The 19,724-nt window shown below is 44.6% G+C and overlaps 2 protein-coding genes and 1 long non-coding RNA gene across 5 annotated transcripts in view; 1 reads left to right on the top strand and 2 right to left on the bottom strand.

Moving 5' to 3' along the window:
* ctsa (cathepsin A) overlaps positions 1 to 19,724 on the bottom strand; it is a 143,125-nt gene that overhangs the window by 60,903 nt on the left and 62,498 nt on the right. The window lies entirely within an intron of this gene.
* On the top strand, positions 565 to 7,660 carry LOC127607652 (uncharacterized). The gene is made up of 3 exons (XR_007964111.1): positions 565 to 1,130; positions 4,150 to 4,365; positions 7,182 to 7,660. It is a non-coding gene; the product is annotated as an uncharacterized LOC127607652 (long non-coding RNA).
* Positions 3,495 to 18,973, bottom strand: mitfa (melanocyte inducing transcription factor a). Of its 3 annotated transcripts, none has more exons than XM_052076114.1 (9): positions 18,843 to 18,973; positions 7,615 to 7,827; positions 7,377 to 7,472; positions 7,150 to 7,258; positions 6,219 to 6,302; positions 5,972 to 6,028; positions 5,795 to 5,870; positions 5,437 to 5,584; positions 3,495 to 4,400 (listed from the first exon to the last, which is right to left on the bottom strand). In XM_052076114.1, exons 2-9 carry the CDS (start codon positions 7,690 to 7,692, stop codon positions 4,002 to 4,004), a joined length of 1,047 nt encoding a protein of 348 aa, XP_051932074.1. In that variant the 5' UTR covers positions 7,693 to 7,827; positions 18,843 to 18,973; the 3' UTR covers positions 3,495 to 4,001. The 3 variants fall into 3 exon arrangements, with proteins under 3 accessions (XP_051932074.1, XP_051932072.1, XP_051932073.1); XM_052076112.1 differs by lacking the exon at positions 18,843 to 18,973 and adding an exon at positions 8,655 to 9,062; XM_052076113.1 differs by lacking the exons at positions 6,219 to 6,302; positions 18,843 to 18,973 and adding an exon at positions 8,655 to 9,062.

Below are 19,724 nucleotides of genomic sequence, written 5' to 3'. Positions count from 1 at the left end.
TCTTCCGCTGTTCAAACAAGGCTGCTGGCACCGGCTGGGTTGGGTTTTTTTTTGTTTTGTTTTGTTTTTTTTTTTGCCGCTGCACAGGAAGTCTCCCTTCCCAAGTCGGACCTCGGCTTGGCTTCCGCATCCTCCAGACAGCTCAGCAACGAGGGGATGTTTATTATGATGCAAACCCGCCTTGGCAAGATGCAATCACAACACTTGGGTTTTCCTGCTCGATTATAAGCAGACCTGGACGTGACTCGGTGGTGCACGCGGAGTTTAAACGAGATGCGATTGCAAAAGAGAAAAGCCGGCTAATCCCTTTTGACGTTTTGTAGTCAACAGCAAGACGGCGGGACACGTAGAGGGATGTTTCTTCTCCTTCGTTTCGGCTAACGAAACTGATGCTAAAAATATACTTTACAACTCGCTCGCGCGCGCATGCAACACACACACACACACACACACACACACACACACACGCACACGAAATGAGTTTAACTTTGTCTTCCTTCCTCCTCATCCTTCGCCTGCTCTCCCGACACTTGACGCCAAATGGAGGGATTCAAAGGAGGGGGTTATGGAATCATCACTCATTTATTAGAGCGGCCAGGAAGGCAACGTTGATCATCTTTCCGTCTCCTTGGTTCACCGTCTCTCCGTCCGCTGCCCAGGGCGGGGATCCCGGGGAACTCAACACAATTCTTGTCGCAGTGATACACTTGACCAGGGGTGCCCATTACGTCGATCCTGATCTACCTGTAGATCTAAGACGGGTCCCAAGTAGAACCGAAGAGTGTCGAGGAGAAGAAGAAAAAAAAAACTTTGTACATGTTAGTAACATATTTTTTTGTGTTCATGTACGCTGCACCCTAATCATCTTATCAGTCTTATTTTCACACAAAAAAATATATTTAAAAAATAAAATAAAGCAGGTAAATCATGAATTTCCGGTGGCTTGTAATTACGTCACCGGAAGTTGTTAGCGCTCAGCAGCACTCTGCAATTGTAGCTTGTGATCAGAGCTGTTGCGATCTATCTTTTATCGTCATTATTCTCATTCAGAGTTTGCTTGGTGTACAGTTCACCGAGGGCACTGGCAAAGAATTGAAATCTAGGAGGGTCCAGGGAAGCACTTTAAAACGGTACGTGTGAGCTACGATAGATAACAGGCTGCAAAAGTGCGTCTAATGCCTCACTTTCAGGCTGTTTCTCATCATGGCGTGTGTGTGTGTGTGCGCGCGCGCGTGTCGGTAGGGGTAGATCCCGGGAGGTTAGTTGATCGAAAGGTAGATCTTTGATCCGAAAAGTTTGGGCACCCCTGCACTTGACGGATTTATAAAGCCCGACAAATTTTGTAAATAGCAAGAAAGTAAAGCTGATAGGATTTTTGTCATCAGATCACATTGTTATGAGATTGGGGCGGGGGGGGGGGGGGGGGGGGGGGTTAGGAAAACAAACAAAATACTATTTTTTTTCTTAGTCAATGTTTGACTCGTTAAAAGAAAGTTTTCACTTCAAATGGATAAAAGTGGAAACGCTGTCTCTTAATATCGTTAGACGTTGCCCTAATTCAGGGGTGTCAAACACATTCTTGCCGTGGGATGCATTGTTGTTACCGTTTGCCTTGGAGGGAGGGCCTTTATGACGGTGAATTTTGTGAAACCATATAGATGTTTAATCACCTCCATATATTACCTACACAGTGCGCAACAAATTGATCAGCAACTAGTTTTAAAATCAGAAGCCAAGAATAACGACTGTTATTGTGGATTATATATGACAATTTGAAATTTTGGTTCAGACCTTAGCAAGTATCATAGAACTTGACATGCTTGATTTGGTTTTGCGGGCCACATAAAATGATGTGGTGGGCCAGATCTGGCCCCCGGGCCTTCGCTTTGACACCTGTGCCCTAATCGAATCTTCTGTTGAACTTTGTGTGGCTTTTCAGATGAATGCATGCTCACATTTCTTGAACTATATGAAGTGGTTTCGCTCAAGATTACATACAGTAATCAAAAAAAGCATTTACATGACAAGATTAAATGAAGCCACGTATTTTATTTTTTACATTTCAAACAGTTCTAAGTGATTCTGCCTTGACAATCAGATGTGTTACCTGGCAGCTCACATTCAAAGTAAAAAGTTGGTTGCGCCCCACATTACTGGCGCCATCACGAGTTCTGATACCAGCAACAAAGGGAACAGAAATGATTTGACAAATGAGGGAACAGAAATGATAACAAAATTGACAACTGTGAGGAATAGCGTTTGGGACGAAGTCATTACTATCATCAAGATTTGTTGAAAATGAGCAATAACAACCCACAATATAATTAAAAATTGAATTGACAATAAATTTGTATTCAATTCAATTTTTAAAAAAGGATTCTGAAGAGAAGAAAATTCTGATGTTAGAGAACAATGCCCCTTCTCTCCAAAAAGTCGAGTGCTTCATTTCCTTCACTTGCTGAATAACTGAATAAACGTTTGGCCTCGTAGAATGGAACCTTTCCTTAGGGTGCCATCTGCTGGCTAAAAGCGCTACCTACACCGAGTACAGCGTTCCAGGTGGACTTGAGGCCTCCTTTTTCGAAGGTTTTTAAGGTCACGAAAAAAAAACAAGCAAGCACATGCAAATGTGCTTCTGTAGAATTGTGCATCGGTTGGGGGGGTGGGAGGGGTATACATCAAATAAGGCTCGAAGCATCACATCAAGTTTATTTTCTTGACCACTCGTCAGATTATCTCTACAGGAGTCAGACGAGAAATTATTACCAAATTATTTTATGTGTCCGGCAAAAGCAATTTACGTGCATATGTCATGTTTCTTGTGGATTAAATGTATAAAAATGCTCAATGAATAATGGTGAGATGCCACAAGCCGCAGCCTAGCGTTCGCCCACGCTCCTTTTTAAAATAAAGTGAACAACAGTTGAGCAAACTATTTTCATTGCCATCTGATTTCAAAACCAGCTATCCAAGAATTTCTTGTGAAAACAAGGTATGCCGGAGAAGTTCCTGGAGCCTCACTTTAAACACTCGAAGACGGTGTACGACAACAAAATAAAATTAAAATAATCAGACCAATCAAACGGCGCGGACGCAGACCTGCGCACAAGTGATGCTTTTAGTGATACACTGTAAATTCCAGAAGTGTCAAAAGTCTCCACATTTTGCTTCCAGAATTGATTTCGGAGCAAAAAGACCTGGCGTTGAAAGTCTCATTCTGACAGCATCATTGGGTAAAAGGCATGCAACTTCAAATACAATACAATACATACAGAATGAAAGGGAACTTCTTCCCCACTTGTGTTGATAACATTTGAAGTCAAACAATAACAAAATATACAGACAATAACTTCAAATGAACAGGTTCAATGTGCGGCCTTTGCAGAGCTTGGTGATGATCTGATCATTTGAATCAAGTGTGTTGCAACAGGGAGACTTGGAAAAACATGTAGGACAGCGGCCCCCCAGGACCCGAGTTTGACACCTATGCTTAAAGACCAGTTTCAAGCACCAGAGCTCCAGCCTATTTTCGGTTGGTGGAAAAAGAAAGAGCTGGTGCTAACCTGGCCAGTGGCCCGGAACCGGTGGAAAAGGGACAACAAAGGCCCAGAAAGGCCGTATAAGCCGTGGTTTCAACCCAGATCGCAACCGGTGCCTGTTTGCTGCGGGGCAGCAGTGGAATTAAACCAGCGTACCTTATCTTGCTCTAAATGCGGGGTGGCCAAGTCCCCGGTCCCAGAGAGCCTCTATCCAGCTCGTTTGAGATGTCTCCCTGCTCCAACGCACCTGATTCAAATGATCAGCACGCTTTGCAGAAGCCTAATAATGAATGACCCTAGTTGTTGCAATCGGGGGGCTCTCCAGGACAGCAAATTGCGCATCCCTGCTCTAAACGGAGCCACACGTTTTATAATCCAAAAAGACCATTTTGATGGCTCATGAAAATGTGTGCCTCGTTGCTGAGAAGCGACAAATGCAAAGTCGGTGAGCGCAAGGCTAAGCTAACAGGGACACCCCTTGTCCTCCATTCTAGAACTCGAACTGTGGTGGGCACTAACCGCGCCGTCTGGAGACATGGAGGATAGTAACGGGTCGCTTGGGGAAATGGGTGACAATGTATTATCCCTGACCAACTCCTTCATTTTACAGGTCCTGGGGTTTCCGTACGGGCCAGAATCCCCAGTGTCGCTGGGAATGGGGTCAAAGGTGATGGTGCCATTGTTGAGGTCCAACGTGGTCGGAGGGGACATGTCAGGAGCCGAGGCGTGACGGTAGAGCTCCGAAGCGCAGTCATCGAGGAGGGGCTCCTGCTTGATGACCCGACCCATCATCTCTGAGGTGCACACCGACGGGGACGAGACGACGGTGAGACCGTGAGCGCGGGCTTGGACCTCCAACTCCTGTGCCAAAGCCCAAATAGGAGACGGTCAGCGCAATGGCAAAATTGCCGCGGCCGCTTAAATCAGGTCACGGCTTGGAGCCGAGAAAAAAAAATTTGAGGCTTAAAGCCGTCAGCTGCCATCGTGTCTTGGCGGAACTGAAAAATGATTTGCATTTGTTGATCTCTGAGCGTCTTCTTTCAACATCGGAACTGAAGACGAGTCGGCCGCCAATTACACCATTCACATGACTTCGTTTTCGTTCCGCATACTCGATAATATGAGTGCTTATTAATTAATAATAATTAATTATTATATTATTATTAATTAGTAATAATCGTTCAGATTAATAATTATTAATTATTATTATTATATAATAATTATTATAAGATTAATAATAATCTTGCTTTACATATTTCGGTGCAGACCCAAATAAATAGACAGATGTATTACATGTTAGAAGACAAATAAATGCAAAGGACATCCCTCTGCCCCTTTTCAGTCTGACAGGAAGAGGCACCTCGAAAATCTCTTGCGGTCAATAAAAAAAAAACGTGTCCTCGATCGGGCAGAGGTCAGGCCACAGCAAAGGCAAATGAACATGTTGCAGCTTTGCAAAGGATTTTCACCCACGTATTTGTACTTGAAAATGGAAGTTCTCTGCCGCAAATGAAATTCCCAAATGACAAATAGCACAATTCGGAGAAATCTCTTCCATTAACTCATTCGGTACCAGCCAATTCTGGACCAAGTCTGAAAAGACGTTTAAACACGTCTTTGGGAGTGAGTAAGTTACGGTCGAATGGTTACCTTTCGGCAATATCTTTAGTTTCATGCCAAATTCATTTTGAGAACGTGAGCCCAATGGCACTTTAAGGTCAAATTCAATCCACAGCAGGGGGCAGTGCTGCGTAAAATGAGAGCTGACTTGGATGGCTGACAACAACTTGTTATTTCACTATTGTTTGACATTGTGAAACGTTCAAGTGGGCAAAGGGGAGCGAGTTTGAGAGGAGGGCGAATAGTTTTTCGCAGCAAGTGGCACGTGGCAACCCACCTGGATACGAAGCATCAGGTGACGATTCGTATGCTCCAGCTTGCGCTGTTTGCACTCAAGCTCTTTGGTCCTCTGCTGCTCCCGTTGGAGTTTCCTGATATAGTCCACGGAAGCTTTCAGAATGGTGCCCTTATTCCAGCGCATGTCCCTGCAAGATGACACAAAAGGTACAAAGTCAGAGTCAGCTGAGCCGGCTGACCCGGAACAAGAGAGGATTCTTCATGGCCATTCGGAACAAACAAAGCGTTCCACTTTAAGGGCACTTGGCTATGCGAGGAGGACAGTGAATGAAATCACGTCGAACGTGAAGAAAAAACAAAACACGTGTGCGTCCGGAACGCTCTCAAGTCATACTTACGGATCGTTTGACTTTGGTATTAGGGTTCCGAGTTCTTTGATACGATCGTTGATATTGAATCGGCGCCTTCGCTCGACTACAATCGGGAGTACAAACGAAATGTGTCAATCAATAGAACTTTTGGAGCACGCATTTTTCATTTTGCTCCACATCACAAGAATATGTGAAAAGACTCACTCAAGTTGTGATTGTCCTTTTTCTGTCGTTCTTTGGCCAGCGCGCGAACCTCAGCCTCTTTGAAGCAAAGACAAATGTGAGATTTAGGCTATGGACTGGGCAAACTCAAAAGTCAATCGCAGGTCATGAGTGGGCAGCTGTTAACTGCGCATCTCAAGTCGTTCATATTGTGTGCGATTTTGTCATTCACAAAATACTGCAAATGCTAATCCACAACCACTTTCGGCATTTGTTTTCTGTTGCTTACCTACTGGAAAGCCATCTGATCTCTGATAGTTTTCGTACCGGCCACAGGGTCCAGGTTTGCCCAGTACTTGCTTCATGCCAGGAGCTGGAGTCATGATTTTGGTAAATAATTGATACCAAACACAGATTTGTATCTTGTGCATTTGTAAATTGCACACAATATCAATACTCTTGTCATTAAAAAAAAAAAAAGAATGGACAAGAAAATTTGTTTTCACCAACCGTTAGCAATGAACTGACAACAAGAATTGGGTCGTCATGAGGATGTTGGTTACTCTAATGCAGGGAAGTCCAAACTACGGCCCGGGGGTCATTTGGAAACTGGCCCGCGGCATATATTAAAAATGACATTTGACACGGCCCACAAAGCTAGCTTAAAAAAAACAACGAGGGTGCAGGTGGGCAGAGTGAGAAAAAAAATAGGTGCCACTACAATTGATAAATTGTAAATCACATTCTGAACAACATTTCTAGACATGTAAAGATCCAAATGAACTCCTGAGTGGTCATCTTACTCCTTTTTTGCTCTTGTTTTGCTTCAGAATGTGGAGATGGGATTCAGCTGCTTTTCAGTGCAGGGGCGGCGCTAGTCTAGTGAGCTAAAGGGCTGTTGGCCACCCTAACGCACGTTTAGCAACTATGTGACCGTTTTCCAGAGTAACCTGAAAAAGTTAACAGTATATAATGGCTTTGCTTGACTGATTTTAGCGTGTTTAATGAATGAAGGTTGAAGAATTTTACAGTGGCCTTTGCATCATTGTATTTTCAGGTATGCGGCCCTAAAATGGAAAAAGTTTGGACACCCCTGCTGTAATTCTCAATCGTGATCACAGGGATTTTCAATGATCGGACAAGTCCATAATTACCCATGGAATGTTGGGAGAATGTATTCGTCGTGGAAATACAGCTTTGTCTGTTTTTTATCATTTTACCTGTATATTCCCTTTTGATGTTTGGTGGGCAGGAGTTGCTGATGGCGAGGCCCGGGTGGGGCAGTCCTTGGTTGCCGTATGCTTCCAGAAGATTACCAGACACTGGTAGCTTGAGAGAAAATGGTTGAGAATTGTCAGACGCATTCTTGATCAAATTGACTCGCTTATTTCTGAAAATATGGGCAGTCAACGACACGGCTGAAGTGAGAAAAGCAGGTTGCAATTACCGCGCTGTTAAGTTGAAGCCCTTGATCCATCAGTCCAAGAACGTCTTCGTTGTAACTTGACTCCATGCTGATGATATCGTCAATAACTTCATCCATCTGTGTGACATGAAAAAAAAACAAGAGCGCGTTTCATGACGTTCAATATAAATAGATAAGTCAATAAAATGCTCCCAATTGAGAAAAAACGCCGTCGAGTCACCCAAACGTAATGAAAGTCATGACTTTTTGTTACGCGTACCTCTTTCTCACAGTTTGAGGTGAGGGTGAGATGAGCCATGGGACTGTTGGGGGCGCTGCTGCCGAGCCCGGGTGGCATGCCGTGTTCGGCCGGCTGGCCGGGGCACTGGCCGCCGGCTTTGCCTCCCAAGGTAGTGGACAGATACTGTCTCACCTGCTGCCTTTGGTTCTGCTGGATGTGGTACTTGCTGGGATTTTCCAGATGGGATTGCACCTACGCGAACAAAAGACGGGCCTCAATGTTAGAAAGGGTAGGCTTTGGACTCAGGCTTTAAGCATCCCTCCATAAATCACAAATAATTATTTGGGGGGGGGGGGCAGCACAACCCCGAGGTTCTCAGCACAATAATAATCCATCCACATGTCCGTCCATTTTCGACGCTGCTTTTCCTCTGCATAGGTTAGGTGGAGATTTTGGGGGGAAAAAAGTCAAATAGCCAAAACGACTACTCAAGTTCACATCCGCTCCGATTTTTTAGTCTTCGGTGAACAGAACTTTGATGGTTTCCGGAATGTGGGAGGAGAAAAAACCCACGCGAGCATGGGGAGAACATACAAACGCCACATAAGAGGAAGCCCCCCCATCATAGAACTGTGAAGTAGGAGAGAGAACCATTTGGCTAACATGCCTTAAGGATCACGATATGCCGTCGTCATGAAATACTCGTCGTCATTGTCACTATTGACACGTTTCACCCATTTTTCCAGATTTTGAATTTTGAACCGTACGCGTGTTTCGCTGGTACCGCGGTAGCCCAGTTGAGTAGTTCGAATCCAGGATTGGATTGGAAATTGAAGTTTTTGGACCCCACTGGAAATCCTCATCGAGGGGAAAACGTTATGTCACATGATCACTGACTAGTTACACAAAACTCTCAAAAAGCCGTGTAAAACAAATAAATAAATGCCATTGACTAAGTAGAGCGACGCCATTCACTTTACATCAGCAGTTGGAATGAAGCTGCTCTGCACAAAATCCATGGCGCCATTTAAGAAAAAAAAAATCCACACGATCAACGGTAAAAGACTCAGCCATCTTACCTGGTAGTGACTGTATTCAAGCATCTCCAACATGATATTTGTTTGGAAAATGTATGTTTAATTTTTTTTTTTTTTTTAAAAGGCACGTTAGCTACATTCACTCTTATGTTGTCAAGTTATGCCGTTTGCCTAGCACGTTTAAATGGGGGAGCAGTCAGCCTTCCTGGCTAAGTTATCAAGGATTTAAGGCTCATTAGTTATGCAAGTTAAAAAAAATGGAGGAGGACACAGCGACTAATCCTCCCACTGCTGTGTTGTTCTCGCTAAACTATGAATTTATGTCTTTATGGGAGCCCGTTTGACGTCACCGCTTTCAGCTCACAAAGAAGTCTTTTTATGATTTGGCCAGTAGTCTGCGAACTGAAGCTAGCTTCGGGCAAACTAACATTTATTCTTTCGTTCTGCTCATCAAGTATAGAACATTGTTTGTTCTTATTATCAGGACGACAACTGAGTGCGACTGTTCTCCTACAAACCACACATACCAAAACATGAATGTACGGCAAGTTAAAAAAAAAAAAAGGCACTCACAGTTGTTAAACATTTTGCGGGGGCTTTGTTTAAAGGTGAACTACGTTTGAGGGAGGTGGGGGGGGGGTTGTGCATAAAAACAGGTGTTTATATATATTTTTTGAGGGGGTGGGGGAATAAATCACTTTCTCATCCTCCTCCCTCACAACAGGGCGAGAGACATCTTTCGTCATATTTACAGCATTAATGTGGGGTTTGACGTCTAATCTGTGACAGTAAATTTTATTGATTGATTTTTTTAGGACGAACTATTGACCGTGGTCTCAAAACTGTTGTAATGGAAACATGCTGAACCGAATCGGACTGGGTCGGTCGGTATACATAATGGAATTAAGATGGAAGAACAGATAGAATCAATCTGGGTTTTATTTATTGTGAGAAACAATAATGGATGTGCACGATTAGGCTTCTGTTCACAAATAAGCATGTGTGGCGGAAAAAGAGGCCCTGTGGGTGCTTTGGCGGAGGGAGGATTTTCTCACCAAAGAAAACAAAGTTGATAATATCTCGGTCAGGACCTGTTGACTGCTTTAGCGTCCAACACAATAATGACCAAAAAACACGGAGCATGACAACAACGGTTCAAACAACCGAGTGAATGCGCTTTCATGGGCCAGTTCGAGGTCTTCCTTGAACAGGCAGTCATTCCGTGTCCTATTTCAGGGACGCAAAGAGGCTTGGCTTTTACCAGCTTTCATTTTTTAAAAAGAAAATGTCCTGTGTGTTAATGAATGAAAAGAAATCAAATGTTCATAAAAGGTTGAATTGCTCTAGAATGATCTTTGTTGTCAGTACCAGTGCTTGAAAACTGGCAATTTAAAAGCAATGAAGGAAAAAAATGGTTGCCGGTACATGTCTCAACTGGTCCGTGACACAAAAAAGGTTGGGGACCACTTATCCGTCCATCCATTTTGTCCTCACGAGGATGGCGGGGCGAGCTGGAGCTGATCCCACCTGACTTTGCTTGATGAGTGCACAAATACCTTTCTTCAAGAGCCAAACATCGAGAGCATGTTTATGCAATTAGGCAATGTTTCTGTGAGAGAGCCATTTTGCGCTGCCACCCTTCTGTTACATAACGGAACCAAAATATCCCCGCGCCGACACACTCGGCTTCTTAGCCAATGATGTTCAAGAGTAGAAGAGTAGAAGTGTATGTCGTGTGCTGAGGCAGACTGGTTCCGAGGTGAACGGCCGAGTGAGTGAAATTACAGGGGCGAAATGGCCACCAAGTCCAACATTACCCGTGCTGTTTGCGGTTGCTCCAAATTGTTTGATTGGCACGACGAAATCCTTCTCTGTGACTGTTAACCCGAATGAAGCAGTTGAGTGAAAGAACACCAGCACGATGCCTTTCAAATCGTCAACGTGACCACTTAAAACATTCCAAAAATTCAAGGATAGCTCCATCCATCCATCCATCCATCCATTATCTACCGCTTATCCGGGGCCGGGTCACGGGGGCAACAGCTTAACAGGGAAGCCCAGACTTCTCTCTCCCTAGCTACTTCTTCCAGCTCTCCCCGGGGGATCCCGAGTCGTTCCCAGGCCAGCTGGGTGACATAGTCTCTCCAGCGTGTCCTGGGTCTTCCTCGGGGTCTCCTCCCGGTGGGACATGACCAGAACACCTCACCGGGGAGGCGCTCAGGAGGCATCCGAATCAGATGCCCAAGCCACCTCATCTGGCTCCTCTCGATGTGGAGGAGAAGCGGTGAAGGATAGGTTTGATCACTTGATATCGGTAAATGTTAATTCGAGGTCGACGTGACCCTTCAAAATAACCGTCTGGCACAACTTTTGATCTGATAATCGCAACATTTGACACTCACACTTGACATCAACTGAGCAAGATGTTGCAAACAAGCATCTTTGTCAGCGGCTAGCAAGCTAAGCTAGCTTGAAAGACTTCTTTGACGTACGCTAAAACAATTTCAGGAACGTTTCCCACCATTAAAGTAGCGATCGACGTACTGCGTCTCCCAAAAACAACTAAGCTTTGCTGTGTCCAGCAAATATTTTTCACCCAACCACACACAAAGTCACATCAAAGTCCCGCCCTGTCCGCGTATGCACTCTTGTTTACAACCGAGTCATTCACAATTTTGCGACTGCTCTCTTTGAGAAACAAAATGGCTTCATGTGACCGATCTGATTTGGAAAGCTTATCCGAGGTCATCTTTCCCTCTAACCAACTTCACTTTTTCTACATATTGACCATGGACGACCGGTTCCATTGCGTCGATGTAATGAACACGTTTCCTTCTTAGGACCTTGTTCACGAAACTTGACATCAGGAGACTGCTGACCGATGGACAGTTCTTCTCTGTGGGTTTTCCGTTTGCGTGCGAGCCCTAAAATAGGGGGCTGGAAACTAAGCATTGTTGCGTAAAAGGGTCGACAGTATTGATACAGATTAACATTAGCTACTCGTGTTACAAGCGTTAGCTTCTGATATCGGCGCAACATGGCACTTGAATGTTGGGCTGAGCAGCCAGACTCACCATTGGCCACTCGGGGTGGGGTGAGGCCTTGCCCACATGCATGACAAGGGCCGGCCCCCTAAAATCAGAATCAGAATCAGAAAACGAGCTCATTTGAAGAATTATGGTTGGATTAATCATGCGATAATGTCATCCTTGAAATATTCTGACAAAAACACGTTACAGACACGCTCATCAGGGCGTGGGAACAATTTTGAATTTTTTTTTAAAGAATAAAAAACACAATGTCTCCTTTGATGGGAAAGTCAAGTTACAAATGTTCCGAACAATAATCTGGTCACTGCGCCTTCCACGCGTCTGAAGATAGCATTCTGATAAATACTATGCCCGTAGAAGGTGAATTAAGCGGCAAAATCCACCCGATTTTGCCACTTGTCGGAAAATGACCTCGCCTGTTCCTTGGGGCTAGGACAGGTGAGCCGCGATTGGTCGCTCACCGAGCGCTTTGATGATTTGAACGACTCAAGCAGCGTGTTGATGCGTCGTCGGTTTATTCGTGTGAACTTGGGCACCATATGAAGCTATGAGATGACAGGTCTACCATGTCATCTCATATAATGTCACGACAACTCACACAGGCCATCTTTGTTTGGATTATTGGAAAATGATCTGGGGGAGACAAATACAAACTCGGTGGAGGCGCCCTGCGGCACAACAGTGGCTGATGAAAACCAAGAAAGCCTTCATTGTCAAATCGTAGCCAAGTCTTCCTTTAAGTTCCCTCTGCAGTGTGGCCTTTTCCCTCAACCCAACCTTTGGCTGTGGAGGGAACTGTGAACAAAGGATGTCTCTTTTAGCCCCTATAAGCTCTCACTTTCTTCACAGAATCTTTGTGAGGCACAAGTTTATTACCTTCTCAAAGAGAGCACGTGGGTCCACGTTTCAGGCTTTGCCTTCAGGACCAGTAACATTTTGAAGGGGTAGAGCGTCATTCCTCAACCCCTGAAAAGAAATAGATCTATTCTTATCGTCCGAGCGACTTCCTGTATCGACAAGCCTCACTTGGGGGCATGTCATCTTTCCAAACATTTACTGAGAGCCAATTGTGTGAAGATGGCAAAGCCCGAGAACGTTTTGACCTGAGAGTAGTGACGATGAGGCAATACAAATGCAGTAGTGCGCAGAAACCTATGCTGCCGTGTGATTGAAAAAGACGCCCCCGTTGGACTTGTAAGTCGTAATGGTTTATTTGTTTTTTTCTACTTTTGAGTTACTGTCCCTCTTTTAGCAAAATAAAAAATAAAAAATAATGGAGCCCTTCACAAGATCTTTGCATGCAACATGACTATAAAATGCCTGGTCCCTCTATCGACAGTCACATCGGTCACTACAGTCAATAAGCATCTTACACCCGCTGAAATGGCCTGAGGAGCGTCGCTACGTTAAATCATCACAAACTAAAATAGGGTGTGCCACGGGATATTTTCTGATGTATACAATACAGTACATGCTGATTTATATAGCGCTTTCACAACAGCGGCAGCCGTAACAAAGCGCTTTACAAAACAGTTAACATCAAGTAAAATAATAAACACAACACATAACATAAAACACGGACGGACAGTCGTGCAGTCCTAACCACTTTTCCGTCACACGCTTTGTTGTTTGAAGCGGTTTGAGATGAAAGAGGAGAGAATCAAAGTGTCCTTTAACCAGTGGATCAGAGACGTCATGCTCAAAATGTGCACACGTCGGCTGCAAGCTAAGTTTCAAAGTCAACAAGAAGCTGTAGCATCCATTGACGAAAAAAGAGATTGGTTCACTTCTCCTGTCCCATAGAAATCCATTTCAATTCCAAGCGGCGACTCACGGTTCCAAATACGCATCGGCGCTCTTCGCCAACGCTCCTCTCTCCTCATCCTCAACTTCAGCGGCCATCCATCCAGCCGCACCAACGCCGACTGTCCAACAGCGCTGACATAGCCACTGAACAAATCGGGGTTGTGAAAAATGCTGCCCATTATTATACAGGAAATGTACGCAAAAAAAAACAAAACCCCCAAAAACGTTTCTTTGCACAGTGGTTCGTTCAAATGTGGTGTTTACAGTTTGACGGTAATTCACACGGGAACATCAATTTAAATCATGGGTGGGATAGAAAGACCGTGGGGGGGAAAAAATCCTGGATGCAGCATGAAAGCTGGGTCGTCTACTGAGCAATCTAGAGGTGGTCCTCCATTTCTGAGATCTGCTCGACGCATTCATAAAAATGTGAGAATGTTCAATTTTTTTTTCCAATACTTTAATAATTTGTTTTTTCATGGAAGAATATATTGAATCATCATCAGCGTCTTTTGAAAGATGTTTCTGGATTTGTAAAAGAAAAAACCTTTTTAGGTGGAGGCTGGTGGAGTCCAACAGGGATGGCCGCAGCCCCCTGAGTGATGCGCTTTGCTTTGGAGTCAGCTGTTGCGTCACTTACGTCATAATTTAATAATCTTAATATATCACTCCGTTACAAATGTAGATAGGAGCAATTCGTGACTCGTCTAATTTTTTGGGTTCTAAACAGCCGCTGTTTATCCAGCATACAAAACCTTCACCAAACCTTGACTTATTCAATAGATTTTTTAGCCGTTGTGAAGAGCACGATCAGAGAGCGGGAGGGACAAACTACTTCTTTAAGAGGAAGAGCAGTGGACAAAGAGATGTCTTTGCTCCTTTGCCTGTGGCCAGTGGTTAAGATTAGCAAGAATTAAATATCCTTTTCCAAGAAGAAAACACATCTCATCTGTCCAATCTCTGTATGAATTTGTACTTGTCCAAGTGACTAACAATAGTGTTTCATTGCTTGTCAGTGAGCGAAGATCTGATCAATATTTCTAATATTAGTACACTTTATGTATTTAGAGAAAAGCTTTTGGACAACCCGGATTTAATGTTACATTAGCCTGCCATGCATGTTGGGTTTTTTTTGGAATGTGGGAGAAAAGCGGAGTACCCACAGAAACCCCGCACAGGCACAGGGAAAACACACGGGAAGGCCGGAGCCAGATTCGAACTCACAACCTCTGCACTGTGAGGCGGACGTGCTAACCGGTGTAACCAAGTGTTAATTTACACGTTTTATATGTGATGTAAGAAAATCAAACTGATTGAAATGGGAAGATAAAGAATCCATGTCAGATATCATTAATCTGTGCATGCTTTCCTTTGCAGATACTTTCATGAAAAAAGTTGCGAGAGAAAAGGGCTGTCAGTGAAAAAAACAAAAGACTCCCTTCACTCTGTTTCAAACTTCCACCCAAATCAAAAAAGTCAAAGTATACAAATGCACCATTCTTCCTCACAGGAAGCCTCCAGTGCAAAGAAAAGGTCGGCGTTTCACCGCAAATGTCTGCACGTGGCGTTAGATGATTTTTCAATGTTGGGTCATTTCCAGGCTATCAAAGTTCTATGCGCTTCGGTCCGAGCGCACCCAATCACGTAAGAAACAAACCATTTGGGATGACGTTTAAGAGAAAATCCATTGCGAACGACATTGGAGTTGCACGGATGCGGGTATTTTTGTAGCTCCGCTTCCATCCATCCATCCATCCATCCATCCATTTTGTGTCCCACTTGTCATGAGCTGGAGATTATTCTCGATGCCTTTGGCCGAGATGCCGCTTCCCCACCCCTGACAGGTCAGCAGTCAATCGCAAGGCACGTGTCGGCGCTCGGTGCAGTGGAATATTTTCAATGAACCAAACGTTAACGCGTGATTTTGGAAGGAGCAGGAGACAAACATAGTCCTGTTTAATGCACACACAGACACGACATAAAGAAGGCTAAAGTTTCATTCATTCATTCATCTTCCGAGCCGCTTGATCCTCACTAGGGTCGCGGGGGGTGCCGGAGCCTATCCCAGCTGTCTCCGGGCAGTAGGCGGGGGACACCCTGAACCGGTTGCCAGCCAATCGCAGGGCACACAGAGACGAACAACCATTCACACTCACACTCACACCTAGGGACAATTTAGAATGTTCAATCAGCCTGCCACGCACGTTTTTGGAATGTGGGAGGAAACCGGAGCACCCGGAGAAAACCCACGCAGGCCCGGGGAGAACATGCAAACTCCACACAGGGAGGCCGGAGCTGGAATCGAACCCGGTACCTCTGCACTGTGAAGCCGACGTGCTAACCACTGGGCTACCGGGCCGCCGCTAAAGTTTGTCAACACTTTTGTTTTTGTTATCTTCTGTTATCTTAAAAGTCCATTTTTGGTCATTCCGGCTGAGATCTCTCAAAAGCCCTTTTCCACCAAAACCAAAACTTGGTGCTCGTTCGGCACCACCAAAAAAAAAAACAAAATGCCCGGGTGTCACATGAGATTGTTGCTACCATTCGCTCTTGCCATCCATCCATTTTGACACCGCTTATCCTGAACAGGATCGCGGTGGGCGGAGCCTAACCCTACACCCTGAACCGGTCGCCAGTCGGTCGCAGGGCCCACATAGAGAAGAACAACCATTCACACCGACGTTCACATCGTCGTCGAGCGGGAACCGATCGCACGCTGCCCCCTTCTGGCACACCCTTGGCACCATTTAACACCATTTCACGAATGCTACTGCTGAACATTTCCGTTACACCCTGTTCCACTCTATGAAAAGATTTTCGTATTTCAGGCTTTTTTTTTAACTATAGAAAATAACATTGTAAACATATTTTTGTGCATTCGTTCTAAAAGCGTCTGGAACCAAAACCAAAAAACAATGGAGATGTCAGGGATGTGAAGCAAATGCGATTAGATGCTCTGCTTCGTGTCCCAAATATGAAAATGGATTACTCAAGAGGGCGTTGACCTCTCTCTCAGGCTACCTTCACAGCCAATCATCTGTACTTTTCGATAACATTCCCAAGGACTTTTTTTTTAGATTTCCTCCCCTGCACACATCCAATGCATTTCTCCGGTCCACTCGAATGGGACCAAGCGATCAAGCTGCAGGAGGCGATCTCTTTTTTTGTTGCAAGGAGTGCGAGGCGGCGGTAAACGAGCCACACACAACGCACTTTCGGGGGCGCAGGGAAGGCAGAGGGGGATAATTACCTCGAGCTAAATCACATTTTAGGCTTTCGACATACGCTTCTATACTTAGCAGAGAAGTCCGTTTTGGAGCACTTGTCTTTCAGCACGGAGAGCACGAGACAGAAAGACATGTTAGAATAATTTTTAACATATAACATCCCCAAAATATTGACAAATACAAAGAAAAAAATTGAAGAACCTTTAGATTGGTAAAAGATCGCTGATTGGCTTGTTTCTCTGTCAATCAAAAAGAAGATTCGGCCTCTGACAGGCCATCCAATCATCACGCAGAAAAGCTGAGCGTCCCGGTCCAGCCCATAAACGGCCACTGTCCTTTAGACTCCCAGAGACGCCGAGCGTCCGATGGGCGGGACAAAAGCGGCATTTATCCAATGGCTCGTCTCGTTTCAATACATTGGGACAACCTACCCTGAACTCTGTGGACGCTGAGTGTCTGCAGCGCCGACCAACCTTTTGACATCCTTCCTTTTTGATGCCACGTACGCCATCACATGCGCGGCAGGCTGTTGATGAACCGAGATGACGATGGCAACGGATCTCCCAACGTGCCTTCAAATGCAGCTGGAAAACAAAGCTTCTACTTGTTCTACTTGAAAGAACATCGCGTCTCCGTGATAAACTTGGGAAATCTGTGTTTTTGTTTTTTGTTTTTTTTTAAATTGCCAGCGGGAAGCCAAAAAAGACTAAAATACCAAACCTAAGAAGTTAATGCCAACATTTTTTTTTACCTCCTAGTTTTGTCAAGATAGCAATAAAACAAAGACGAAATCATCATCATTGGAAATCAATTGCAGGTGGTTGATCTCTCGTCTCGTGTTTATCTTTTGATGTCCAACCCAAATGTTTTACAGGCGGCAGAAATAAAAGAAATGGCCTCATAGTGCCAATGTGTTGGGAGAGGGGGCTTGGACAGGCTTTGCATGTCTTGAGCGGATGCATTTATTGATTGATTGATTGATTGATTAACTTATTTCTCCGTTGATATAGCGGTATTTATATTTCGACGGAGACAAAATTGTTCCTCTCTGTTTATGTAGCGACAACCGCAAAGCTCGCCGTTTAAACAAAGCGTTACATTTTGCGCTGGCATTTGCTTAATTCCTTGGCTAATTGCATATCAACTCAAATTTTCCTGTTGTTCATCTCGCTGATTGCTTTTCGTCACAATGTGACACATTTATCGACGTGAATGCTCACTTTTCAAAGCCTTCTTTTCTCTCTGGTCCTTCTAGTTCAATGTGAAAATTGACAATCACTACGGATACATCTATATCGATGTATCAAATATATTCTAGCTTTGGCCGGCACGGTGGACGACCGCCTCGCAGTGCAGAGGACGAGGGTTCGATTCCGGACTGCTGCCTTCTCCCGGTGTGGGCCTGGATTTTCTTCGGGTACTCTTGCTTTCTTCCCACATTCCCAAAACATGCACGAACAAAAGGAATGATTTTTCATTTGGCCCGCAGGCTTTGCAGCTGAACCCGTTCATCCGACAATAGTTTGTTGATGGCTTTGAAAAGTCCGGGTCAAAAGAGTTACGATTTTCAAACGGCACTGCCCGCTGTGTGTCTTCTTCTAAGCCAACCGTGTTAAACTTCTTTCTGGATGGATTTGCTACGCTGGGCGATGAGGCTCCAAAAATTTATAGCATCTCACTGCTAATGCTCAATGTCTTTTGCCTGCAATGGGTCTTGAATTTGGTTTTGGTTCATCTTTCCTTGGAAATGTACACGTTTTCCATATAGCGGCAAATAAAAACAGACAAAGAATAGCGGTGATGGGTTTCGCCCGATTCATCAGAGTATTGTTGCTGGCTAAAGGCCGGACGCTGACTTCCGGCAGCGTACTGTCTGACTAAATTCTTTGACCCCCCCACCGAGAATGGGAATGGAGTCAAATGCGCTCTGAGTGTATGTCTGGCGCAGACACACAAGAATTGTGTTGCTAATTGTCAGGGTGTTGGATTGTTGCACTGACAAACACAACATAGCGACCGAGGCTCTGATTAATGTTAAACTGGGGGGGTGGGGGGGGGGAGAAACAAGCAAAAAAAAAATAGAAAGAAAAGGATACATAATGGAAGAATAAACAAAAGAAGGCTTGAAATCTAAAAATGAATCTTACCTTTGAGTGCCCATTTAGATAATAATGCCAAGCAGCAACTCGGCCACGGTTGCGCTCTGAGCAGGTCGACTCTTTGTCAAAACTTGACCACGCTGGAACTTGCCGCTGTGACAAGTCGCGTGCGTGGCCCGCTACAATGTCGAATCCCCTATTTGTTGTTTAGGGAAGGAAGTCCACTGGTTTTGTGTTTTGCAACAGGAGCGTTTCCACTTCAGTGGATGAGGGAGGATATCATACAATTTGTTTTAGCAGGGAAGTTTCATGGGCTTACTCTGCGGTTTGCTTTTGGGGGTTTTTTTCCCCCCCCATTGCAACACCCACGTTTTTCACCTGTATCATTATTAAGCCTGGACCGGGAGGGAGGGAGGGAGATTCCCCCGCTGTGCCTGCGTGGGCTTTCTCCGGGTTTCCTCCCGCATTCCAAAAGCATTGGTGGTAGGTGAATTGGAAATGATGAAAATGATTAATTGTTAAAATTCAAAAATGGATGGATGGATGGATGGATGGATAGAAGTCTTGAAGCCATCAAATCAGCGTGGGCTCCATCCTTGCAGATGGCTCTGCGAGACTAACGTACCGTTTTAAAGTGCTACTAAAATCAACGGTGAACCAAAACATGCTCATCATTGCACACAGTGTCCTCACTCAGCCGTTTTTTTTAAGTCACTGCTTTTTGGCTATTTATATCTTGGGAATTTAATGATGTCAAACCATTTTTTCTGTCTCTGGAACGCAGGGGCGAGTTTCAGTCTTTCAAAAAGTTGACTTTTATCAAACGAGGGCTCTTGCCGTGCTATTTCTGACCCCGAAAACAGGAAGCACGGCTTGTGATTCAGCCATGTTAATGCTGAAGTTAAAAAAACCTGAGCTTCATTTTCCAGA

Source organism: Hippocampus zosterae, chromosome 9 (genome assembly GCF_025434085.1).
Source record: "Hippocampus zosterae strain Florida chromosome 9, ASM2543408v3, whole genome shotgun sequence".
In the NCBI taxonomy this organism is placed as follows: domain Eukaryota; kingdom Metazoa; phylum Chordata; class Actinopteri; order Syngnathiformes; family Syngnathidae; genus Hippocampus; species Hippocampus zosterae.
The sequence above is the reverse complement of the archived record's forward strand: the minus strand, read 5'-3'. Positions and strand labels throughout refer to the sequence as shown.